Source organism: Nomascus leucogenys, chromosome 6, assembly GCF_006542625.1.
Source record: "Nomascus leucogenys isolate Asia chromosome 6, Asia_NLE_v1, whole genome shotgun sequence".
In the NCBI taxonomy this organism is placed as follows: domain Eukaryota; kingdom Metazoa; phylum Chordata; class Mammalia; order Primates; family Hylobatidae; genus Nomascus; species Nomascus leucogenys.
In genome coordinates, this window is record NC_044386.1 from 59,472,984 (window position 1) to 59,493,288 (window position 20,305).

Consider the following 20,305-nt stretch of genomic DNA (forward strand, 5'->3'; position numbering starts at 1 on the left):
CTGAGGCAGGAGAATGGCGTGAACCCAGGAGGCGGAGCTTACAGTGAGCAGAGATCATGCCACTGCACTCCAGCCTGGGTGACAGAGCAAGACTCCGTCCCAGAAAAAAAGAGAAAGAAACTGGGTTTTTACTCTTGTTCTTTTCTGGAGATTACCTGTGTTGACAAGTGAAGATCTAGTTCCTTCTCACCACTGTGTGGTATTTCGTTATCTAAAGAAACTAGACTTGGTTTTAAAACATATCTGAAATAGCAAACAAAGCAAAGTGTCAACATTTGTTAAAATTATGTGGTAGGTACATCAGCATTCATTATATGACTTACAGATGTTTATGTATGTTTGAAAGTTTTCAAAATCTAAAAGAAGAGGGGAGACGACCCCTAGCATGGGGGTCAGGCAGGTGACATCTCAGCACTAGCTGGGCTGGATTGAGACTCTGCTTCTGCAACTAATCAGACTGAGATTAAAAATGAACTTTGTGGGCTTGGCCTCCTCTTGTTTGCTTTTCATGGGAATCTGCCTCCCTGGGGAAAGGCCTGAGAGCCTTGACCTTGGGCTGAAGAGTGTTTATGCAGCTGCATGATTTGTGGAGGTGGCCAGAATAGGCTGAACAGAATTTGCTATGGGCCAGGCAATTTTAAAAAAAGAAATTGGCAAGAGACCATTTTACACAATGGCTGTGATATGTAATGTTAAAAAAAAATTCACAATATACCTGAGCTATAAATAGTCCAAAGATAAATATTGATCACAATGCTGGCTGGGCCGACCTTTGACCTCCTCAGCACTCTACAAACTTGGGTTAATTGAAGGCGATGCCTCTTCTGTTATGCTTACTGGATACCCCATGGGACGCCAGGTGGCCTCTGGTTCTCTTTCTTCTCTATCTGGGGCTTTCAGAAAAGTGAGACTTTTCAGAAGTAAGATCTTTTGACCCATGGCCTGTGTTTTTATAAAACCATTGATCAATTTTGCCATCAAGCGAAAGGTCCGTATTAGGTGAAATAAAACACTCATGAGGACTAAATGAAATCGCAGATATGGAAGTCAGCAATTCCCAAAGTGACCATGAGCCCCATTCTCTTTCCTCCCTCCTCCCATGGAAGGGCTCCCCAGGTCCTTCCTGCCTGGATTTATCCAGCCCGTGATTTTCATGTCACCAGGCCTCCACTACCTCCAGGTTGGAGACAGGGCTCTCCCCTGGCAGCTGCTGGAGAGCGAGACTGTTCCCGAGCCCTCCCGGTAAATGTGTCTCCTGCAGCAGTGGCCACACTGACGTGTCCTTCTCTCCACCCAGGCTATGACTTCTGCCAGGTCCTGCAGTGGTTTGCCGAGAGGGTGGACAGGATCATCCTGCTCTTTGACGCTCACAAGCTGGACATCTCAGATGAATTCTCAGAGGCCATCAAGGCCTTCCGGGGCCAGGACGACAAGATCCGTGTCGTGCTGAACAAGGCCGACCAAGTGGACACGCAGCAGCTGATGCGGGTCTACGGGGCCCTCATGTGGTCCCTGGGCAAGGTCATCAACACGCCCGAGGTGCTGCGCGTCTACATTGGCTCCTTCTGGGCGCAGCCCCTGCAGAACACGGATAACCGCCGGCTCTTCGAGGCTGAGGCCCAGGACCTCTTCAGAGACATCCAGAGCCTCCCCCAGAAGGCAGCGGTGCGCAAACTCAACGACCTCATCAAGCGAGCGAGGCTGGCCAAGGTAAGCCAGGAGACGCCCTGCACAGATGCCAGGGGCTGGGACTCTGCTGTCTCCTCTCCAGAGGCAAGGTGGGTGGGAGGAGGCTCCATTCCAGAAGGCTTAAGGAATGAACGCGCGCTAGGTTAAGAATACAGCCTCAAGGTCAGGTGGCCCTGCTGACACCCTAGCTCCTGGCTTTGCACTCCTAGGCAGATGACTAACCCTGTTCTCCAATCTGTACCATGGAGCTAATAAGAGCACTTCACAAGGACTTGGGGTGACAGTTGGTCAGTGTGACAGAGCACTTGGCATAGTGCCTGGTGCACAGGGATGGGGATCAATCAGTACACCCGCTACATCGTAGCTGTTAGGATGTCAGGACGATAGGAATATAACCAGCCAAACCTGAGAGAGGTGGCATTGGTGAGACCAACGGGATGCTGAGAGGCCACTGCTAGTCCCCATGCACCAAAGGCCAGTGTTACCACCTGGATCTAGGGGAGCCCTGGGAAGAAGTTTGGCTCAGTCTTACTCTTGGAGTGTGCTGGTTTTGGGTCACACCCCATCCTCATTCTGGGCTGCGGGCCTTGAGCCTGCATTCCTGGGCTCCTGGCTCACCTGCCTCATAGCTGAGCCTTTCAGCAGCCCCAGGAGTGTGTGCCCAATGGGGTAGTGAGAGGTGACCTGCTGACATCCCTCAAGTGACAGAGTCAATTCATGTCTCCAAAGAGAGAAAAGCGTATCCCTCCTCCAAGAGAAAATACCGAGAAAAAAATGGCTCTTTAAAAAATATGTGCACGTTTCATAAAATCATTGTCCTCTAATGCTGGAAGTGCCTTTAGAGTTTTATCTAGTCCTAGTGAAGTTCAAACCTGGCTGATCATCAGAAGCAACATACATTCCCAGGCCCTGCCCCAGAGCCTTGGATATAGGGGTGTGCGTGCACATATGGCCATGTGTGCATATGCATGTGTGTAAACACGCGTGTGTGTGTGTGTGTGGAAAGCTCCCTAGGTGATTGGCTATGTGCCAGCCATGGTGTGGACGCTGCCACGAGTGCTCTGGGGAGGGTGACTACGTGCCTGGCCAGGAGGCAGGGAGGGCTTTCCTGATGGGGACAGCCAAGATGGGGACAATTCTTCCTCCTTCTTGCTGCTCATTAGCAGCCTGTCCTCGTGCCAGTGTGCTCACAGGGCAGCCTCTTGCCTGGGTGAAAACAAACCTCCCTGGCTGCTGCTGCCTCTCACACAGGTCCTCGATGTCCTGTGTCCCTCTCTGTCACCTGTGTCCCAGTGCGTGTGCACACATTCCTCCCATATGACTCAGCTAACCTGCAGTGATGTGGTGCTTGTGTGAGTCACCCTTCTTTATCCGTTCTTCCTGGTCCAAGTGGCTTCCTTTCCAGAACTACAAGCCATTTTTTTTTCAGTTCTGCAAGGCAAGGCAGTTGTGCTAACTAGTTTGTAAATCCACTTACGTGCAGCTCTCCTGAAATGATTTCGCCCTCGCCCTTGTCCTGGGCCTAATGCTTGGTAGCAGGAAGGCTGTTTTTCCACTCGGTGATCCCTTGGTTTGTGGTGTTTCCTTTCTCCAGCAGGTACAACTGAACAACCTTCAAGGTGTGTGACACCCCACATTATTTTATAACCAAAGTTGGTGACTCATGTCATAGCCTTTGCAGATTTTGAGATTTTTTTAAACTATTTTTAAATGCTCATGGACATTTTTCATTTACCAGTTATTGCTGAGGACCCAGTGACTGGAGATGCTGCTGTATTCAGTCATATAAATAAATAAGGAGGCCAGGCACAGTGGCTCACGCCTGTAATCCCAGCACTTTGGGAGGCCGAAGCGGGCGGATCACAAAGTCACGAGTTCAAGGCCAGCCTGGCCAACATAGTGAAACCCCGTCTCTACTAAAAATACAAAAATTAGCCAGGCATGATGGCAGGCACCTGTAATCCCAGCTACTCAGGAGGCTGAGGCAGGAGAATCGCTTGAACCCAGGAGGCGGAGGTTGCAGTGAGCCGAGATCGTGCCACTGCACTCTAGCCTGGGCGACAGAGCGAGACTCTGTCTCAAATAAATAAATAAATAAATAAGGAGCAGAAAGCTCGCTGGAAATGCCAAGTGCCTTAACCCATAGAGCTTCCCTGCCATCCTTGAGCCTCGGGCCCTCTGAATGGGCCAGCGCAGCCTGGGTTTGGAGGCACAGAACGCTGCTCTGTATTCTGACACTGTGAATAATGAAAACCCTTGTGTGGATGTGGGGAGTGGGGGACGGTCAAACTTGCTGAGCTTACTTGCAGGAAAAAGGCTTGTGGTTTTTTTCTTCCTAAGAATAGTATCTGGCTTGTTCCTTTTCACAAAGGAAAATGTTTGAAGTACGGGTATTTGCAGCTGGAGCTTCTCAGTGCCAGTTGCTCGTGGGCAGTGCCATGCTGAGGAGCAGGGACAGGAAGCGGGCTCACCCGGAGGAGAAGCCGGACTCAGCACGGCGGCCTTGGCCGCTAACTCATGACATTGACCTCACACCACCTGCAGTTTCATGTTCCACCGCTGAACTTATTTCTGCTTAAATGGACAGATACTTACCTGAGTTTTTCTTTTCGGAGTGTTTATATTTTCCAAAAGTGCTTTTATTTTGGTTTGTTAACCTTTCTCTTGATCCAGTTTTCCTTTTTCACACCAACAGTGTTCCAAAGCTCTGTAGTCTGCATTACGTGTGTTATTTTGTTTGATCCTGTTGACAACTACACAATTGGGCATTTTTGTCCTCATTTCCCACCTGAGGGAACGGAAGCTCAGAAAGGTGAAGTTATGTCCGCAAGGCTTCACAGCCTGTAAGCTGCAAAGTATACGTTCAAACCTCAGTCAGTGTGACGCATCAGTCCAGAAAGCAGTCACCTGAAATCGGGAGTGAACGGCAGCTACAATACCTCCTCCCTTGTGTCCTTGTTTTCTGCACTGATCTGTTATTCTATTTATTCTATAAAAGTCTCCATCCACAGAAACCCTACAAAGTTTAGGTTTATCAAGCTGACACTTTGAAAACATGCAAAGGGTAAGTTTTCAGATGTCAGCTAAGAGGTGTCAAGTCTGAGTTGGGTTGTGGAGTATGTTTATTTATAGAACACCATAATTAACCAGGATTCATGGCCCATCCAGATACAGCAAGTGCATCATCGTTTTAATCAAACTCAAAGTGTCATAAAGGTGACATTTTAATAATAGGAAAAGTAGATACTCTTCCCAAAGAGCTCTTGAAGTTTATTTCCCTTCTTTTTCTGTTTATATATTTTTTTTACATCTCTGTATTTAAGGAACAGGGAATCTTTAGAGTGGGTTTTTGGTTAGCCTCAAAGATCACTTCTTACAATCTCAGTAGACATCCTTCTTGGAAGACGGCTCACACTCTGAGATGCCAGTCAGGGTCCATTTCATGATTCTTTAAAGGAAGCTATTTTGGGAAAGCCCAAAAAAGGGTTTGGAAAATGTCATTTACTTTTATTCAGCTATAATTAAAATAGCCAAATTAAAGAAATTAGACTCATACAAATCCCAAACAATGCAAGCTCACTATCAGACCCCACCCTTTAGAAACGTATTGCCCAAGAATAGGAAAGGCTGTCACCCATTTAGAGATCTTTGCTCAACAAAAATGAGGCAACATTTGAGGAAGAAACAAGTAAAACTGAGAAAGAAGAGGAGAGGTCAGTGATTTTCAAGGTTCACTATAGTTCTGTGGAATTTAGCTTATTCTTTCAAACGCAGACTCTTCCCAGTCACATGTGATGTGCAGAGCCTGGCTTTCTTGTCTGTTTGCACTGTCAAATTCCTTCTATAGGCCGGGCACGGTGGCTCACGCCTGTAATCCCAACACTTCAGGAAACTGAGGAGGGCAGATCACTTGAGGTCAAGAGTTCGAGACCAGCCTGGCTAACATGGTGAAACCCCGTCTCTACTAAAAATACAAAAATTAGCTGGGCGTGGAGGCGGGCGCCTGTAATCCTAGCTACTCAGGAGGCTGAGGCAGGAGAATCACTTGAACCCAGGAGTCGGAGGTTGCAGTCAACCAGGATCATGCCACTGCACTCCAGCCTGGGTGATAAAGCAAGACTCCATCTCAAAAAAAAAAAAAAAATTCTCCTATAAAGAAATGAGGCATTTTTTGTGCACCAAATGGATTCAGGCTAAAGTGTGTGAGAATCATGATATAATGGATCATGAAGATCCTGGTATTGCCTAGTCCTCGGCAGGGCTCTAAAAATAACTCAGTCAGCAGCCCTGAGCTACTGTGGATGTGTGTGTGTCAGTGCTTGAGCCCATAAATGGAAGCCTGTCTCTTTGAAGGTTGACCTCAGACAAGTGTGCAGCCCCCTCCGGTCCCCTTTAAGGCTGCATGGAATTACATGTGCCATTGGTGCCAGTTTTGATCTGAACAGAATAACAAACCCTTGCTCAAGTGGGAACACGTCAGCTGCCTTTCTCTGCCTCTCACAGTCTCACACTCTTGTTACCCCATGGGTTCATCTTTTGGGTCTCAGGCTTATTAACTGAATTTTTTATATTATCATAAACCCACTTTATAAACATGCTGATACCCTGGCTTTAAATACTCTATGCAGGTTTCCAGAGCTGGGCTTCCAGCTGCAGGTCTCTAGCAGGTCGCGTTAAGTTTGCGGATGAGCGTGGCACAGTGTGTCACCATGCCTTCCCAGCCTGCCTTCCCCAAACTACTGCCTGATCCTCACATTCCATGAAGCTTTTCATTCCAGCAGTGGTCGCTTCCAGCATCCAGCACTCGCTGAAGTTACCCTCCAAGCCCAAAGTAGATGTGGCCAGTATCACTCTTTAGTACATGTGTCTTAGTCTTGGAGACACACACACACACACACACACATCATTGGACACAATTAATGAGATCTGTGTCAGAGTGTAAGTGTGAACTACATATACATTCATATACATTTAAAAGGGAGGACTTTCCTTTCTGCTCATTGAGCTATTAGCCTAGAGAAAAACTCATTTTGTCATTTTGATCCATTTGATTTCCCCCAGTCATCCCCATTAGATGCCTTAGGGCTTCTGCAAGTTTACACAAGGCAAAGGATGACTTGAACAAGATGTGAATGTTCAAAAGCCCCTAGGGGTCAATGTAAATTAAGCACTTGGAACCCAAATTCATTATATTACTATTTAAATAGAGAGAGTTTATTAATTCTTTGGTAAGGAGTAACCAGCCGGGAGCCCTGTCTCTCATTACTGCACCTCCAGCTGTTGGTCTTTGGCCATTAGTTGATAACAAGTTACATTTGCTCCTCTTTCTAATGAGCAGAGTGCATTCAAATACATGACCTCTTCTATTCTCATAATAACTCTGTGAGATGAATGTCGTTGTCATCTCTAATTTGTGGATGAGCACGCTGAGGCGGAGATCGATGCCTGGCCCCAAGTTGCTCAGTGGGTAGGCAGTGGCCACGGGGCCTGAGCCTCATCTTCCAGCTCCAGGTCTAGCCCCCCTCTTCTCTTTCCTACTCCTCTTCCCAATTAGTTTTCTTTCGCTATAAAGGTCAAAAGACCCGAGTGTTTCCACCTCCTTCCCCAGGGACAACCGCCAGGTCTGGCCCTGGGTCTGGCATGTATTTGGAGATACCTTTGACACATAATTGCAGGAGTGAGCTCTGGAGGCTGACTGTGGGTTTTAGCCATTCAAGCTGTCCCGTCTGTTTACCAGAAGACTTGAGAAAATGACAGGGTGCCATTTTGCCAGCAGCTCGCAGTCTTCACCCGCATTCCCACGTGGTGTCCTGACGTTTGTGTGCCGTCACTGTGTCCGTGTTTGATGTGTGGGGAAAGGGAGAATAAAGGGCCCTTCCAAAGCCTCTCAGTGAATTAGGCACGAGCAGAAGTCGAACCTCAGATCAAAGTTTTCCAAACTCATTCTATGGGACACAGTTTATTTTGAATTCCAGATTTTGGACAACTTCAGTAAGATTATTAATGCATACCCACAGGGCATACCCACAGGGCATACCCACAGGGAGTCATTAGTTCTCTAGGGACAGGAACAAGGCACTTGGATGCTAGTGCCAGCTCTGTATCTACCAACTAGCTGTGTGACCTTGAGTGAGTCACATGGATGTCCTGGAACCAGGAATTAAAGTAGATATCGGGGGTCACTTCCAGATTCAGTATTCCATGATGCTAAGAATTATAATTTGCCTTGTGACTTGATGATTTTTTTTTTATTTTTTTGAGGCGGATTCTTGCTCTGTCACCCAGGCTGGAGTACAGTGGGGCAATCTCAGCTCACTGTGACCTCCGCCTCCCAGGTTCAAGCTATTCTCCTGCCTCAGCCTCCTGAGTAGCTGTGACTACAGGACTACAGGAGCACACCACCACACCCCGCTAATTTTTGTATTTTTAGTAGAGACAGGGTTTCACCACGTTGGCCAGGCTGGTCTCGAACTCCTGACCTTAAGTGACCCACCTGCCTCAGCCTCCCAAAGTGCTGGGATTACAGGCATGAGCCATCACGCCTGGCCAACTTGATGAACTTCTGAAAGCAGGTCTGTGCACAGAAGCTGGCCCTGGGTTATTGTTTAGGGTACACCAGGAAGGGCAGGACGCGGGGTGGACATGCAGAGGCAGGGTAACAGGAGACTTCCACAAAACTGGCTACCGGAACTTCCTAGAAGTGGAGGCTGGGGCCGAGAGCAGCTGCAGTGTGAGCAGGTCACCTAAGGGTCATGACTCAGGTGTCACCAAGCTGGTGGAAGGAGGAGGGAGTTGAGACCTGGCATGAGATCAGCCCCAGGTTTATCAGGGCTGTGGAGGCCTAGTGTCAGGGCAGCCTCGGTCATCAGCCAGCAAACACCATGAGGCCTGAGACGAGGGAGCAGGTGCCACTCAGTGGGTGGAGGGTGTGGCAGGTGCACATCAGCTGAGTTCAGTGCAGGTAGAGCAGGCCCTGGGCACCAGGGAGTGTTCAGGAACAGTGTGCCCAACCTTGGGGGGTAGGGGCAGGGACTGGGTGAGGAGTCCCAGATAAGCGGGAACTAAGCCCTCCCTGAGCTGGGGCCTGGCAGCTCAGAGGTACCTTACTAGTAGTAGGTGATGAGGGGTCTTGGGAAACCCTGCAGAGGCCTAGGCAGCTGCTCCAAGGCTAGGCCCCAAAGCAGGGAAGGGAGTGGTCTCAATAAGAAGCCCTTGTGTTTGGGAGACTGAGCAGCTTCCCTTGGGGTGGCTCCAGGGTGGGGTGAGCCTGAGCACAGAAGAGGGAGGTATGCATAGGTATACATAGAGAACATATTCATAGGCCCAGTCCAGAGTTTCCAGGAAGGTGGAGGCCAAGGAAATTATGCAAGGACAGCTGGTGAGCAGCTGGTTCTCCCTGATGGAACGTGGCAGCCCCTCCAGTCCAAGGGTGCTTCCCGAGCCCTGGCCCTCCCCAGCCCACCCACCAAGCCAGGTATTCACTGTCGGAGGCAAAGGAGTTGGTATCTTGCCACTTGCTCATCACAGCGGTTAAAGCCCAGGATTCTTAATAATGGATCCCAAACTTCGGATTTCTCAAGGTATCTCTAAGAATCTTGTAAATCATTTCAGTTGTCTTCATATGAAAAATAAGTACATAAACAAGTTTGCTGGTGACAGAAAGGTTTAACGTCATCTCTCCAAGTCCATCCTCTCAGCCATAGCCAGGCTGCACAGTGCGTGCTTCTGTTAAACGACCCTTGTGCAGATGGGAAGTTGGCATTGTCTGACCTCAGCATGTCAGACCTTGCGTTAGGTACTTAGGTTAGCGTCCAAATCCTCGCAAAATGTTTTTGGCTGTGTCCAGCATGTGTCCGCACACGGGCCCTCAGCTGAGCTATGGAATGTATCTGCTTACCCCCTTTATTTAATTTCAACTTCCACAAGATTACAGTAGAAGTCTGTTTTCTTTAATAGGATTTCCCGATGCTACATAGTCATTTTCTTTTTGTAATCACCACTCTGTTTTTCATCCTTTCTTATTTTAGTTACTTACTTGACTTCACAATTACCCTGGAATTCAAGATATACAAAGAGGCCAGGCACGGTGGTTCATGCCTGTAATCCCAGCACTTTGGGAGGCCAAGGTGGGTGGATCACCAGAGGTCAGGAGTTTGAGACCAGCCTGGCCAACATGGTGAAACCCCATCTCTACTAAAAATACAAAAATTAGCCGGGCATGGTGGCGCACACCTTTACTCCCAGCTACTCAGGAGGCTGAAACAGGAAAATCGCTTGAACCAGGAGGTGGAGGTTGCAGTGAGCCAAGAACACACTGTTCCACTCCAGCCTGGGCAACAGAGCGAGATTCCATCTAAAAAATACATATATACAAAGAGAACTTTTGTAGTGAACATTTCTTAATATCCTGAAGTTGGAAATCAGTAGAAGAGTGGAAATGTTAAGGCCAGATTCTCGCCCCTCCAATGACAGCCTGCTGGCTACCCCAGGTCCCAGTGATCAAGGTTGCTGGGGCTTCTGGGCTCCTCTCCCAGGGGGATCTTCTGCCATCCAGCCTGATCCCAGGCAGCTGGTCTTGTGCAGAATGACTTTAGTTCCACCTGTAGAGATCTCTGAGTCTAAACCTCCCATAACAGGGGGGTTATGGGGATTCTCATCTCATCGTTCACTGGGCACAGATTTCCATGTTGATCAGCCATTGATGCCAGCCTCCAGTTTCATTTCCTGGTGCTCCCAGGCACGAGCCTGGTGAAACTTTCTCCTGGGTATTCTGGTTAATTGCCAGAACTAAGAGCTCTCCCACCCAGGCCCCACGCATACCACTCACTCCCTACAGACACCAGAATTGCCACCCAGAGGCACAACAAAACAGTAGCCGTAGAATTTCTCCAAGTCTGGCCACATTCCAGCCATCCTTAGACAGCTCCACTGCCCCTGGACACTCCCCTCCTCCTGTCCTTGGGACCTGGTTTGTGTGGGTACCTGTTACGTGTTATGATAGAGTTAAAATGCGATCTTGTTTGTTCCTTCTCTGGTGCAATTCTAAATGACCCTTCCCTGCCTGATCTATACCCCTCCAGGTGCATGCCTACATCATCAGCTACCTGAAGAAGGAGATGCCAAGTGTATTTGGAAAGGAAAACAAGAAGAGAGAGCTTATCAGCAGGCTACCAGAAATCTACATTCAGCTACAGCGAGAATACCAGATTTCTGCAGGGGACTTCCCCGAGGTCAAGGCTATGCAGGTACTGGGAGCCCACTACAATGTCATGGGCAGAGGGCAGAGATGCAGTGCCACATTGTCTGGCTGTTTGCTGGAGACAAATGAGGGTCCCATGGTTTAGGATCAAGGAGAATGCATCTTTCTAATGGTGATCCATGATAATAGGCTATGAATAAAGCAGAAATTGCCTGTCTTCCAAAATGTGTAAACAAAGGAGACACATGGCCAAAGGCAAATGAAGCTCCCATGAGAGAGTCAGGTGAGCAGCCCTCTTAGACTGTGTCCAAGGAGGCTGGTTGATGTTTCGGTGACACTGCTTTTTGGAATCCCAGAACCTTGAGGGAATCAGAGCTAGGAGCGGCCTTGAGGGTCACCTTGGGCGGCCTCCTCCAGCCCCGCCCTGACCTGCCCCACGCTATTGGATTATGTGCTCAGGCAGCCTTCCTGCTGCAGGCTCAAGGGCTCCAGCAGGGGCTGTGGGGCTCTGCGGACGCTGCTGGACTGTGTGAGCACAGGGAGGACTGTGCTTAAAGGCTGGTGCTGGGCAGCCGTTGGCCCACTGTCACAGCCTCTCTTGAGTTGTGGCCAGGCGGCTCCAGCCAGGCAACAACGGGTGCTGCATTCAGCCGCCCTGGCCTGACCGGCATATCTACCTCTCTGCACTGCTGTTAGATGAGCGTGTCCTCACAAGCGAGGTCACCCGTGTGGCTTCTGGGCTGACAGTCCTCACAGAGCCAGGCTGGCCGTTGTCTTATCTGGTGCAGGGACCCCTCTGCCCTGGGGGCCACAATCCTCTGTGTAAAACAGGAGCCACAAACTCAGATGCCTGCAGCCACCACCCAATAACACAAACAGTGGAGCAGGACAGGCGAAAGAGAAACTCTGTCACCCTCTCTGGCTGCGTTTGGTTTTCCCACATTTGATAGAGAAGAGCGTTCCAAGAAACATTAGTCAGCAAGGAAGAAAACCATCCCGAAGTGTGCTAAGGACGTGTCAGGGGTCTCATGGCAGGGCAGATTGGAAAATGCAGAAGCCCTGTCTAGCCCGGTGGTCACTGCCCTGTGGGAATACAGACCTGGAAGTGTCAAGAGAAGCTGGAAATCTGGATTTGTATGTCAGATCACCTGATTTTCACATTTTGGCTCAAAAAAATAGTATGTAGGACAAACAAAGCCCACCTGCATATGGGCTGCACACAGAGACCACCAGTGGCCATCTTTTGCCTTGAGCCACAGAGTGACAGCATTGAAGCCAGCATAGTTTAAAAACTGCAAGCAGGTACAGCCGGAGGCAGGAGGAGGGAAAGGTGAAAGCAGAGAGGATGCAGAGAGAGGGGAAGGTCAGGCAGAAGAGGCAAGGGCCAGCAGGTGGCGAGAGGGGAACTTTGATCCTAAGGGGTTTTTTAATGTAAGCTTTATATAAATTACACACTAACTCAGAGGTGGGTTTTTCTTGCTGTTTTGATGACAGCTCTTTACGCTTGGATTCAGAGTGAATGAATCTAGTACATTTGATCTGACCCGATATGGTTTAGCTGTATTTATTTTAAAATATATTCAGAGGGCCAGGTGTGATGGCTCATGCCTGTAATCTCAGCACTTTGGGAGGCCAACGCAGGCAGATCACCTGAGGTCAGGAGTTCAAGACCAGCCTGGCCAACATGGCAAAACCCCATCTCTACTAAAAATACAAAAATTAGCCGAGTGTGGTGGCTGTAATCCCAGCTACTTCAGAGGCTGAGGCAGGAGAATTTGTTGAACCCGGGAGGCAGAGGTTGCAGTGAACCAAGATTGCACCGCTGTACTCCAGCCTGGGTGACACAGGCAGACCCCATCTCAAAAAATAAATAAATATATATACACACACACATAGAGGCTGGGCGCAGTGGCTCACACCTGTAATCCCTACACTTCGGGAGGCCAAGGCGGGCAGATCACTTGAGCTTAGGAGTCGGAGACCAGCCTGGGCAATGTAGTGAAACCCCGTCTCTGCAGAAAATCCAAAAAAATAAGCCAGGCGCGGTGGTGCATGTCTCTAGTTCCAGCTACCCGGGAGGCTGAGGTGGGAGGATTACTTGAGCCCTGGAGGTGAAGGTTGCAGTGAGCCAAGATCGCACCACTGCACTCCAGCCAGGACGACAGTGTAAGACCCTGTCTCAAAAAAATATATACACACACACACAACAGAGAAATGTCTTTTTTCTTCCAGCAGTGAAATGGGTATTCCTGTGCTCACAAGCTGAATTGGGTTTTTATGGTCACCAGGTGGTATTGGAGGGCTGTTGTGGCCTCCAGGAGGGCTGTTGTGGCCCTCTCCCTGGGCAACTTCCCCATTCACGCCCATGGTTATGCCCTGTATCCCATGACCAAGCAGTAAGACAGTTGTTTCCTTGTACCCTTCAGATATTTCAGAAGGTAACTTGGTTTCTTGACCTCAATGAAAGTTATAAAGAAATACAGAGCCTGAGCTGTGGCCCAGTGGGGGCCTCTGTGCCTCGCTGGCTTCCTGAGGTTGCTACAGTGCCTCGCCGCAGGGAGACACTGCTCTTGAGTCCTGGGGCTCCGCAGAGGCCTCCTTTGCCAGGGCCTCTCCTGCTGGTCCCCTGTGAGCCCCATAACGTAGGGAGCAGACTCTGGGACCAGAGCTACTCATGACAAAGCTAGCCGGGGCTGGCCAGGTCAGAAGACACCAGGGTCCTCTGAGCTGGGGGAAGGCAACAAGGAAAGCATGATCTCAGGAGCAGCCATGGCCCACTGAGACGGAGGGTACAAGGAGGGCCAAGCCTTTGCTGAGAATCACCTGGAGTCAGGTCTATGCCCAGTACCTTAGCACCACTGAAGGTGGGTGAGCAAGCAAGTGCAGGATCCAGCCAGCCACTCCAAGTGCTGACATAGGAGCAGGCTCTGTACATGGTCTGCAGCCAGACCAGGTGTGTCACCCCAAGGGGAATGTGGCAGTGCCCAGGCAGGGATGCCCACAACCCCAAAGCCCCAGAGGGGGTGTTACAGTGTGCTAATTAGCTCTTTTAGTTCTGTGTCATGTTAGCAGCTCAGTCACCCCCTTGCCCCACTCTGGCCCATGGCTCCGGTCCAGCTCAACCCCACCACTGCTTCTGCTGAGTGGTGTGGCTACCCTGCAACAGTGAGGGCAGAGGGCCAGTGTTACAGCCTTTCTGGGTACCTGCGTTTGGTGGGTCCCAAGCTCTTGCCCCGCATCCAAGAAGAGTAAGGTCATGCTGACAATTGAAGAGTGATGAGGGTGGAGGATTTTATTGAGCAACAAAACAACTCTCAGTGAAGAGGGGATGGGAAGATTGGGTTGTCTCGCCCAAAGTCAGGTCATCTCCCCAGTGTGGCTGAGTCTGGGGTTTTTATAGGCACAGGATAGAGGAGTGCATGCTGATTGATTTGTGAGTATGCAAAAAAGGTTAAAACAAAGGCACCAGTCAAAGGTGGACATGACAGTGTAAAAACAATTAGGGAAGGGTAGGTATATGTAAAATAGGTGAAGGGTGAGGATCAATCAAAGAAAAGCAGCCAAATGGGAAGACAGGTTCTCAATCCGGTCCATGGATTTGACTTGTAACTTGGCCTGCAGGCTTTAAACTGCCTTTGGCTTGAAGATAGGGTTTCACTGGAGACCTGCCCCTATCTGCCTCAGCATTTCTCTGCCTCCTGCTGCTATCACTGTTCTAGGCCCCTGGAATAAATCAACACAAAAAAATGAACAAATGAGGCTGGACATGGTGGCTTACGCCTGTAATCCCAGCACTTTGGGAGTCTGAAATGGGAGGATTGCTTGAGTCCAAGGGTTGGAGAACAACCTGGGCAACATAGTGGGACCCTATATCCATTAAAATATTTTAAAATTAGCCAGGTGTGGTTGGCTCATGCCTGTGATCCCAGCCACTTGAGAGGGTGAGGTGGGAGGATGGCTTAAGCCCAGGAGGTCGAGGCTGCTGTGAGCCATGATCATGCCTCTGCACTCCAGCCTGGGCAACAGGGGAGACTCTGTCTCAAAAAACAGAAAAAATGAACAAGTGGGGGTAAAAATAATTGACAGCAACCCCACTGTCAGGACACATGTTTCTTGTTACAATATGAGTACTGTTGTGCTTCCATGTAATTGAATTATCTGATATCTGATATTTAGTATCTCTCTCCCACATAAGTCTGCGACTCCATGAGTTCAGTGACCCATGCCCTGTTCACTGCCATATCCCCAGCTTCTAGGACGTGGTGAGTGCTCAGTTAACACATGCCGAGTGAATTAGTAAGTTAGTGTAAGGCCATATCACAGCAGGCTCTCAGGCCCTGACCCAGCCTTGATTCCCACAGGGCTTATAGACCAGGGGTTCCCAGTGCCAACCCCTGGAAGCTGCAGGAAGAGGCCCCCTTGGGAAGTAAGCTGAGGCCCGGTCACACCACTCCATTCCTTCAGAGAATCCCCAGGGAATAAGGCAGCCTGGAGCCTGTCAGGAATGCTTAGTGACACCTGATATGGCAAGCTAGCTTGCTGTCACCAGAAGCTTTGAGGGGCACATGGGTGGGTTAGGGCCTGTCCCATCCTTGAGGCTGTTAAAGTCTAACATCCTCTGTAACATAGGCCTTGACAGAGGGGGGACATACGCTTAGAAGTGACCACACTGTGATCTTTGCACATATCAGGGTCATGCAGAGAGCTCGCTGATGCCAGCTTTAGGTTGTTATTCTCCCTGTTCTCTCATGGAGCCAGCTGGTCAGAGTGACTCTTGGCTGTAGCAGTGAGAGGAGAGTGTATTCTGAAGGCCCTTCCCTGAGCTGGGACAGGCCCTGCAATCCACCTGTGTGGCTGCCTGTGCGTGCCTGGCACGCTCTGGGGAGGGACCGTGACTGACAGCTCAGTGTTAATACTACAAGACAAGATGAGCACCCGAAGTAGGCCACCGTTACTGCTGACTCTGCTCCTCTGACTGAAAGGAGAATTCGGACCCCTCAGCTCATGAGTTGGCAGCGTTTCAACAGCAGAGGGCAGCAGAGTCAGCCCCATCTGCTCAGACCCTCTGGTGGATTTGAAAACTCTTCTGGTGAATGTTGGCAATTAATGAGCAAGGGACAGCTCCGGAGACGGGGCTGGGAACTGACCTTTGCCTCTTGAGAGGGAGCAATTCCAGGGTTCTGGCTCAGTGGATACAACTGTTGATGGGCAAATACCTTTAAGTTCCCCAGTGTGTATTCATCCCAATAAGAACTGTTTTGGACTCACCCTGGCAGAGGGCAGGGATGATGATGGTTTGGTGCTGATGTCAGGAGTGACATGATGATGGTTTAACTGGTGCCCCCGCAGTCCCCGGTCAAGCCTGGGGGGGACCACAGGGATGAGAATGGAGGGTTTATTTCTTGCCTGCCTCCCAGGATGGGAATAACTGCTGCCTCCTGTCCACCCCTGCAAATATGCGGCCACTCCCCCTGCCAGTTTTCCAGAGCTCTGCAGTTGGAATCCACAGCCCCTGCAGGCTGGTGGGAAGTTTGGGCAGGCATCACCCTCCTTTGTCTGCTGGGCCAGACACAGGGGCTCTGTGTGCGCTCGGAGCACAGGCTCATTCTTAAGGAAATGGGGTAGGTGTTCACGCACCCGGGGAATCCAAACTCGTTGACCCAGCAGCACTGGGATTTTTGAGGGGGATGCCTGCTCCTCCACCTGCTTAGCATTCTCTTTTCCATCTCTTTGACTAACTGAGATGTTGGTGGCAGGAGCCCGAAGTGCAGGCCGCATTATTTGGTGCTGATGTCAGGAGTGACATGCTAGTGACTGCGTTTGAGAGACCCTGCCTGCAGTACCCGCTGCTCTGACCTGAGAAGGGGCCACACGCTGGGTTTGCACAGTTCAAACTTTGCTACCTGAGAAGAATGTCAGAGTCCCTTCCCTGGAGAAACGTCAGCCCGTTTAGTTGATATTTCTCAGCTCTGTCCCTCCACCATCTACCACCCAGAAATCCCCTTCCAAATGTCAGCCCAGAATTCCTGCCCTGCCGCCCTAGAGACCATGATTTTGATTCTCTATTTGAAACACCTGTGTGTCCAGCTACAGGGGACAGGGTAAATGAAGAATAGCGCAGCTCTACAGTCTAAGTTCAATATTCTGTAGCTATTAGGAGAAAGGTTATGTAAAAATTAATACCACAGAAATACATGACATATTATTTGTTAACAGTATGGTATTGTTTCAGTGTGTGTGTATGTGCATGTGTGCGTGTGTGTGTATGTTAATGGCTAGAAATGCATGCCCAGATATGCTAGCAGAAGTTTTTGCCAGATGATGAGATTATAAATTATTTTAAATTTTTAGTTTTGCTTACCAGTTTTTTCTCAGTTTCTTTTTTTACAAGAAAGCATGATATTTATGATAACACCAAGTTTGTTTGTTTTTTTGTTTTCCCCAGCAGCCTGTCACATTGCTTCTGTCCAAAACAGCAAGGTCTGACTTTTCCTTGCAAATCTCCCTGCCTCATCTCCAGAAAATTGCACAACTGCATGGCTTCTCTTTTGGCCCCTCTAGAACTGTACATACAGAAATACTTCACATATAAAACCTGCCATACCTGGAACATTTCTGCATTTATTTAATAAAACTACTGTTGAAGACATTTTTCATCAGATCTTTGAAGCCCGTCATGTAAAGCTCTAGGTAACTCTCACAGTTCAGAGCCACAGAAAGTTTGTCTCTTGCAATAAACAAGTGTTTTCTCTCCTTAGACAGTGAGGGTCCCCAGGGATCCCCCTGGGCAACTGAGCTCTTCTCCATATACAGGCAGTAGTTTTCCTTAACCTTAGCCATCTGATGTGATTATTCCCTTCCTCTCCCTAACATATACATATATATATGTGTGTGGGTCTCATGCCCAGGCTGGTCTTGAACTCCTGGGCTCAAGCAATCCTCCCACCTTGGCCTCCCAAAGTGCTGGGATTACAGGCATGAGCCACTGAGCCTGGCCCATCTCCCTTTTAATGACTTGGCTTTTTTCTTTCTAATGACTTTATAAATTTCATGTTATCCTTTTCACTGTGTTATGTCAAGTCCTTTTTTAAACAATTGGAGTGTCCTTCCTCCATTACAACATAAACTCATTTAAAGCAGGAATTATGGCTTTTCATATTTATTCTATATCCCCAAGCCCCAGAACAGGGGCTGGTGCAGAGTAAGTGACAAATAAAAGTTGGGCGGGTAGGTGGATGGATGGATGAATTGTTGGCTGAATGGATGGATGGAGGGTTGGTTGAATGGATGGATGGTTAGATAGAGGGTTGGTTGGACAGGTGGGTGGTTGGATGGATGGATGGATGAATGGATGGATGGATGGAGTAACCAAGGAGAACCAAGGTAGGAAGGTCAGTTTCTACGGTGCCATCCACAGAGCCTCTGTGGCATCCTGTAGTCTGCCCCAGCCTGGTTGGGCAGTCACAGTGTTTCCCAGGCCCCCTCTAGAGCCTGTGCTTCTGCTGCTCTGTCTGCTGACAGGCTGCCTCACTCAACAGGTGGAGCTAAGACATGTCCTGACCTGGCCAGTGATACTCAGGCTTACCAGCTACGTTTATTCCCTCGTGCTCCCAGCCCTACTCCCTGCTCTTACAAGTTCCAGCTTTTGCTTATTTGTCCATATTTTTGAAATGACAGTGGATTCATGATGATTATGTTGTATATGCAAGGTCTCCGTGGCCCTGCCTCGATACCTTCCTGGGGTAGCATGGGTGCTCCTGGTCGGGCCGTACTTGGTGGGGCTGGTCCTACAGGGTTCCTATTGAGTAGCCCCCTCAGCTCATTCATAAGAGGTTAGAGCCACTGAGAAGCTACCCTAAACTACATTTTTTTAGGTGCTCTGAAAACAAAGTATTTAATTAATTGTTTTATGTAAATATAGTCCTTCTGTCACAGCTCTGTGTTCCAGCACAGAGAGCATTAGTCAAGAGCCAGGAGACAGGGGCTCTGCCTTGACTCTGCCAGACAGCCCCTCACAGCTCTCTGTAAAATGGGGTTGTAAATGCCTGCCCCTCTTTCCTCCCAGGATTGCTGTGAAGATCAGCCGAAGTGTGTAGTGAAATCCCTTGAGAAATAGAATACTAACTCTAGAGCATTTTTTAAAAGGCAGGTGAAAGGAGGTTTCTCAGAGTCCTCGGAGGTTGCTGTCACTCATGCGGCCACCAGCAGAGATTGGCTGCCATAGGAAAAACATTTCTTTCTTGTTCCAAAACAACCACTCCTATATGTGGTACATTTGGATGTAGGAAGCTCCCAAAGAGTGCACTCCTGAGTAGTGGGTGGGACGTCTGCCTGGGGTAGAATTAGTCTCCCTCCGACAGCCCCCAGCTGTTTCCCCCTGAAGAGACCGCATGTAACCCATCCTGTGGTTTGTCCTTCTGCAGGAACAGCTTGAGAACTATGACTTCACCAAATTCCACTCGCTGAAGCCCAAGCTGATCGAGGCAGTGGACAACATGCTGAGCAACAAGATCTCGCCCCTCATGAACCTCATCAGCCAGGAGGAGACGAGCACGCCCACGCAGCTGGTGCAGGGCGGCGCCTTCGATGGCACCACCGAGGGCCCCTTCAACCAGGGCTACGGGGAGGGTGCCAAGGAGGGCGCCGACGAGGAGGAGTGGGTCGTGGCCAAAGACAAGCCCGTCTACGACGAGCTCTTCTACACTCTGTCACCCATCAATGGCAAGATATCAGGTGTCAACGCCAAGAAGGAGATGGTGACCTCCAAGCTGCCCAACAGCGTCCTGGGCAAGATCTGGAAGCTGGCCGACTGCGACTGCGACGGCATGCTGGACGAGGAGGAGTTCGCACTGGCCAAGCACCTCATCAAGATCAAGCTCGACGGCTACGAGCTGCCCAGCAGCCTGCCCCCGCACCTCGTGCCCCCCTCGCACAGGAAGTCCCTGCCCAAGGCCGACTGAGGGGTGGGCCGCAGAACGGGGCAGGAACTGGGGGACCTGGGCCTCAGGCCTGCTCCACCACTGACTCACCGAATGACCTTGGGCAAGGCACTGCCCTCTCTGTGCCTTGGTTTCCCCATCTGTAGAATGGGGAGGGTGGACACTGGAAACTAGATGACTTCTTTTTTTTTTTTTTGAGACGGAGTCTCACTCTGTCGCCCAGGCTGGAGTGCAGTGGCGCGATCTCAGCTCACTGCAAGCTCCGCCTCCCGGGTTCACGCCATTCTCCTGCCTCAGCCTCCCGAGTAGCTGGGACTACAGGCGCCCGCCAACACACCCGGCTAATTTTTTGTATTTTTAGTAGAGACGGGGTTTCACCGTGTTAGCCAGGATGGTCTCGATCTCCTGACCTCATGATCCGCCCGCCTCGGCCTCCCAAAGTGCTGGGATTACAGGCTTGAGCCACCGTGCCCGGCCT

At 49.8% G+C, this 20,305-nt stretch overlaps 1 protein-coding gene across 1 annotated transcript in view; it reads left to right on the forward strand.

Annotated features, from left to right (window-relative positions):
• EHD4 (EH domain containing 4) overlaps window positions 1-20,017 on the forward strand; it is an 81,376-nt gene extending 61,359 nt beyond the window's left edge. Inside the window, exons 4-6 of the mRNA XM_030814251.1 lie at window positions 1,298-1,710; window positions 10,770-10,934; window positions 19,312-20,017. Coding sequence (XP_030670111.1) covers window positions 1,298-1,710; window positions 10,770-10,934; window positions 19,312-19,848 — 1,115 coding nt within the window. The 3' untranslated portion in view covers window positions 19,849-20,017. The remainder of the gene's footprint in view (window positions 1-1,297; window positions 1,711-10,769; window positions 10,935-19,311) is intronic.
• Window positions 20,018-20,305: the final 288 nt, after the last annotated feature.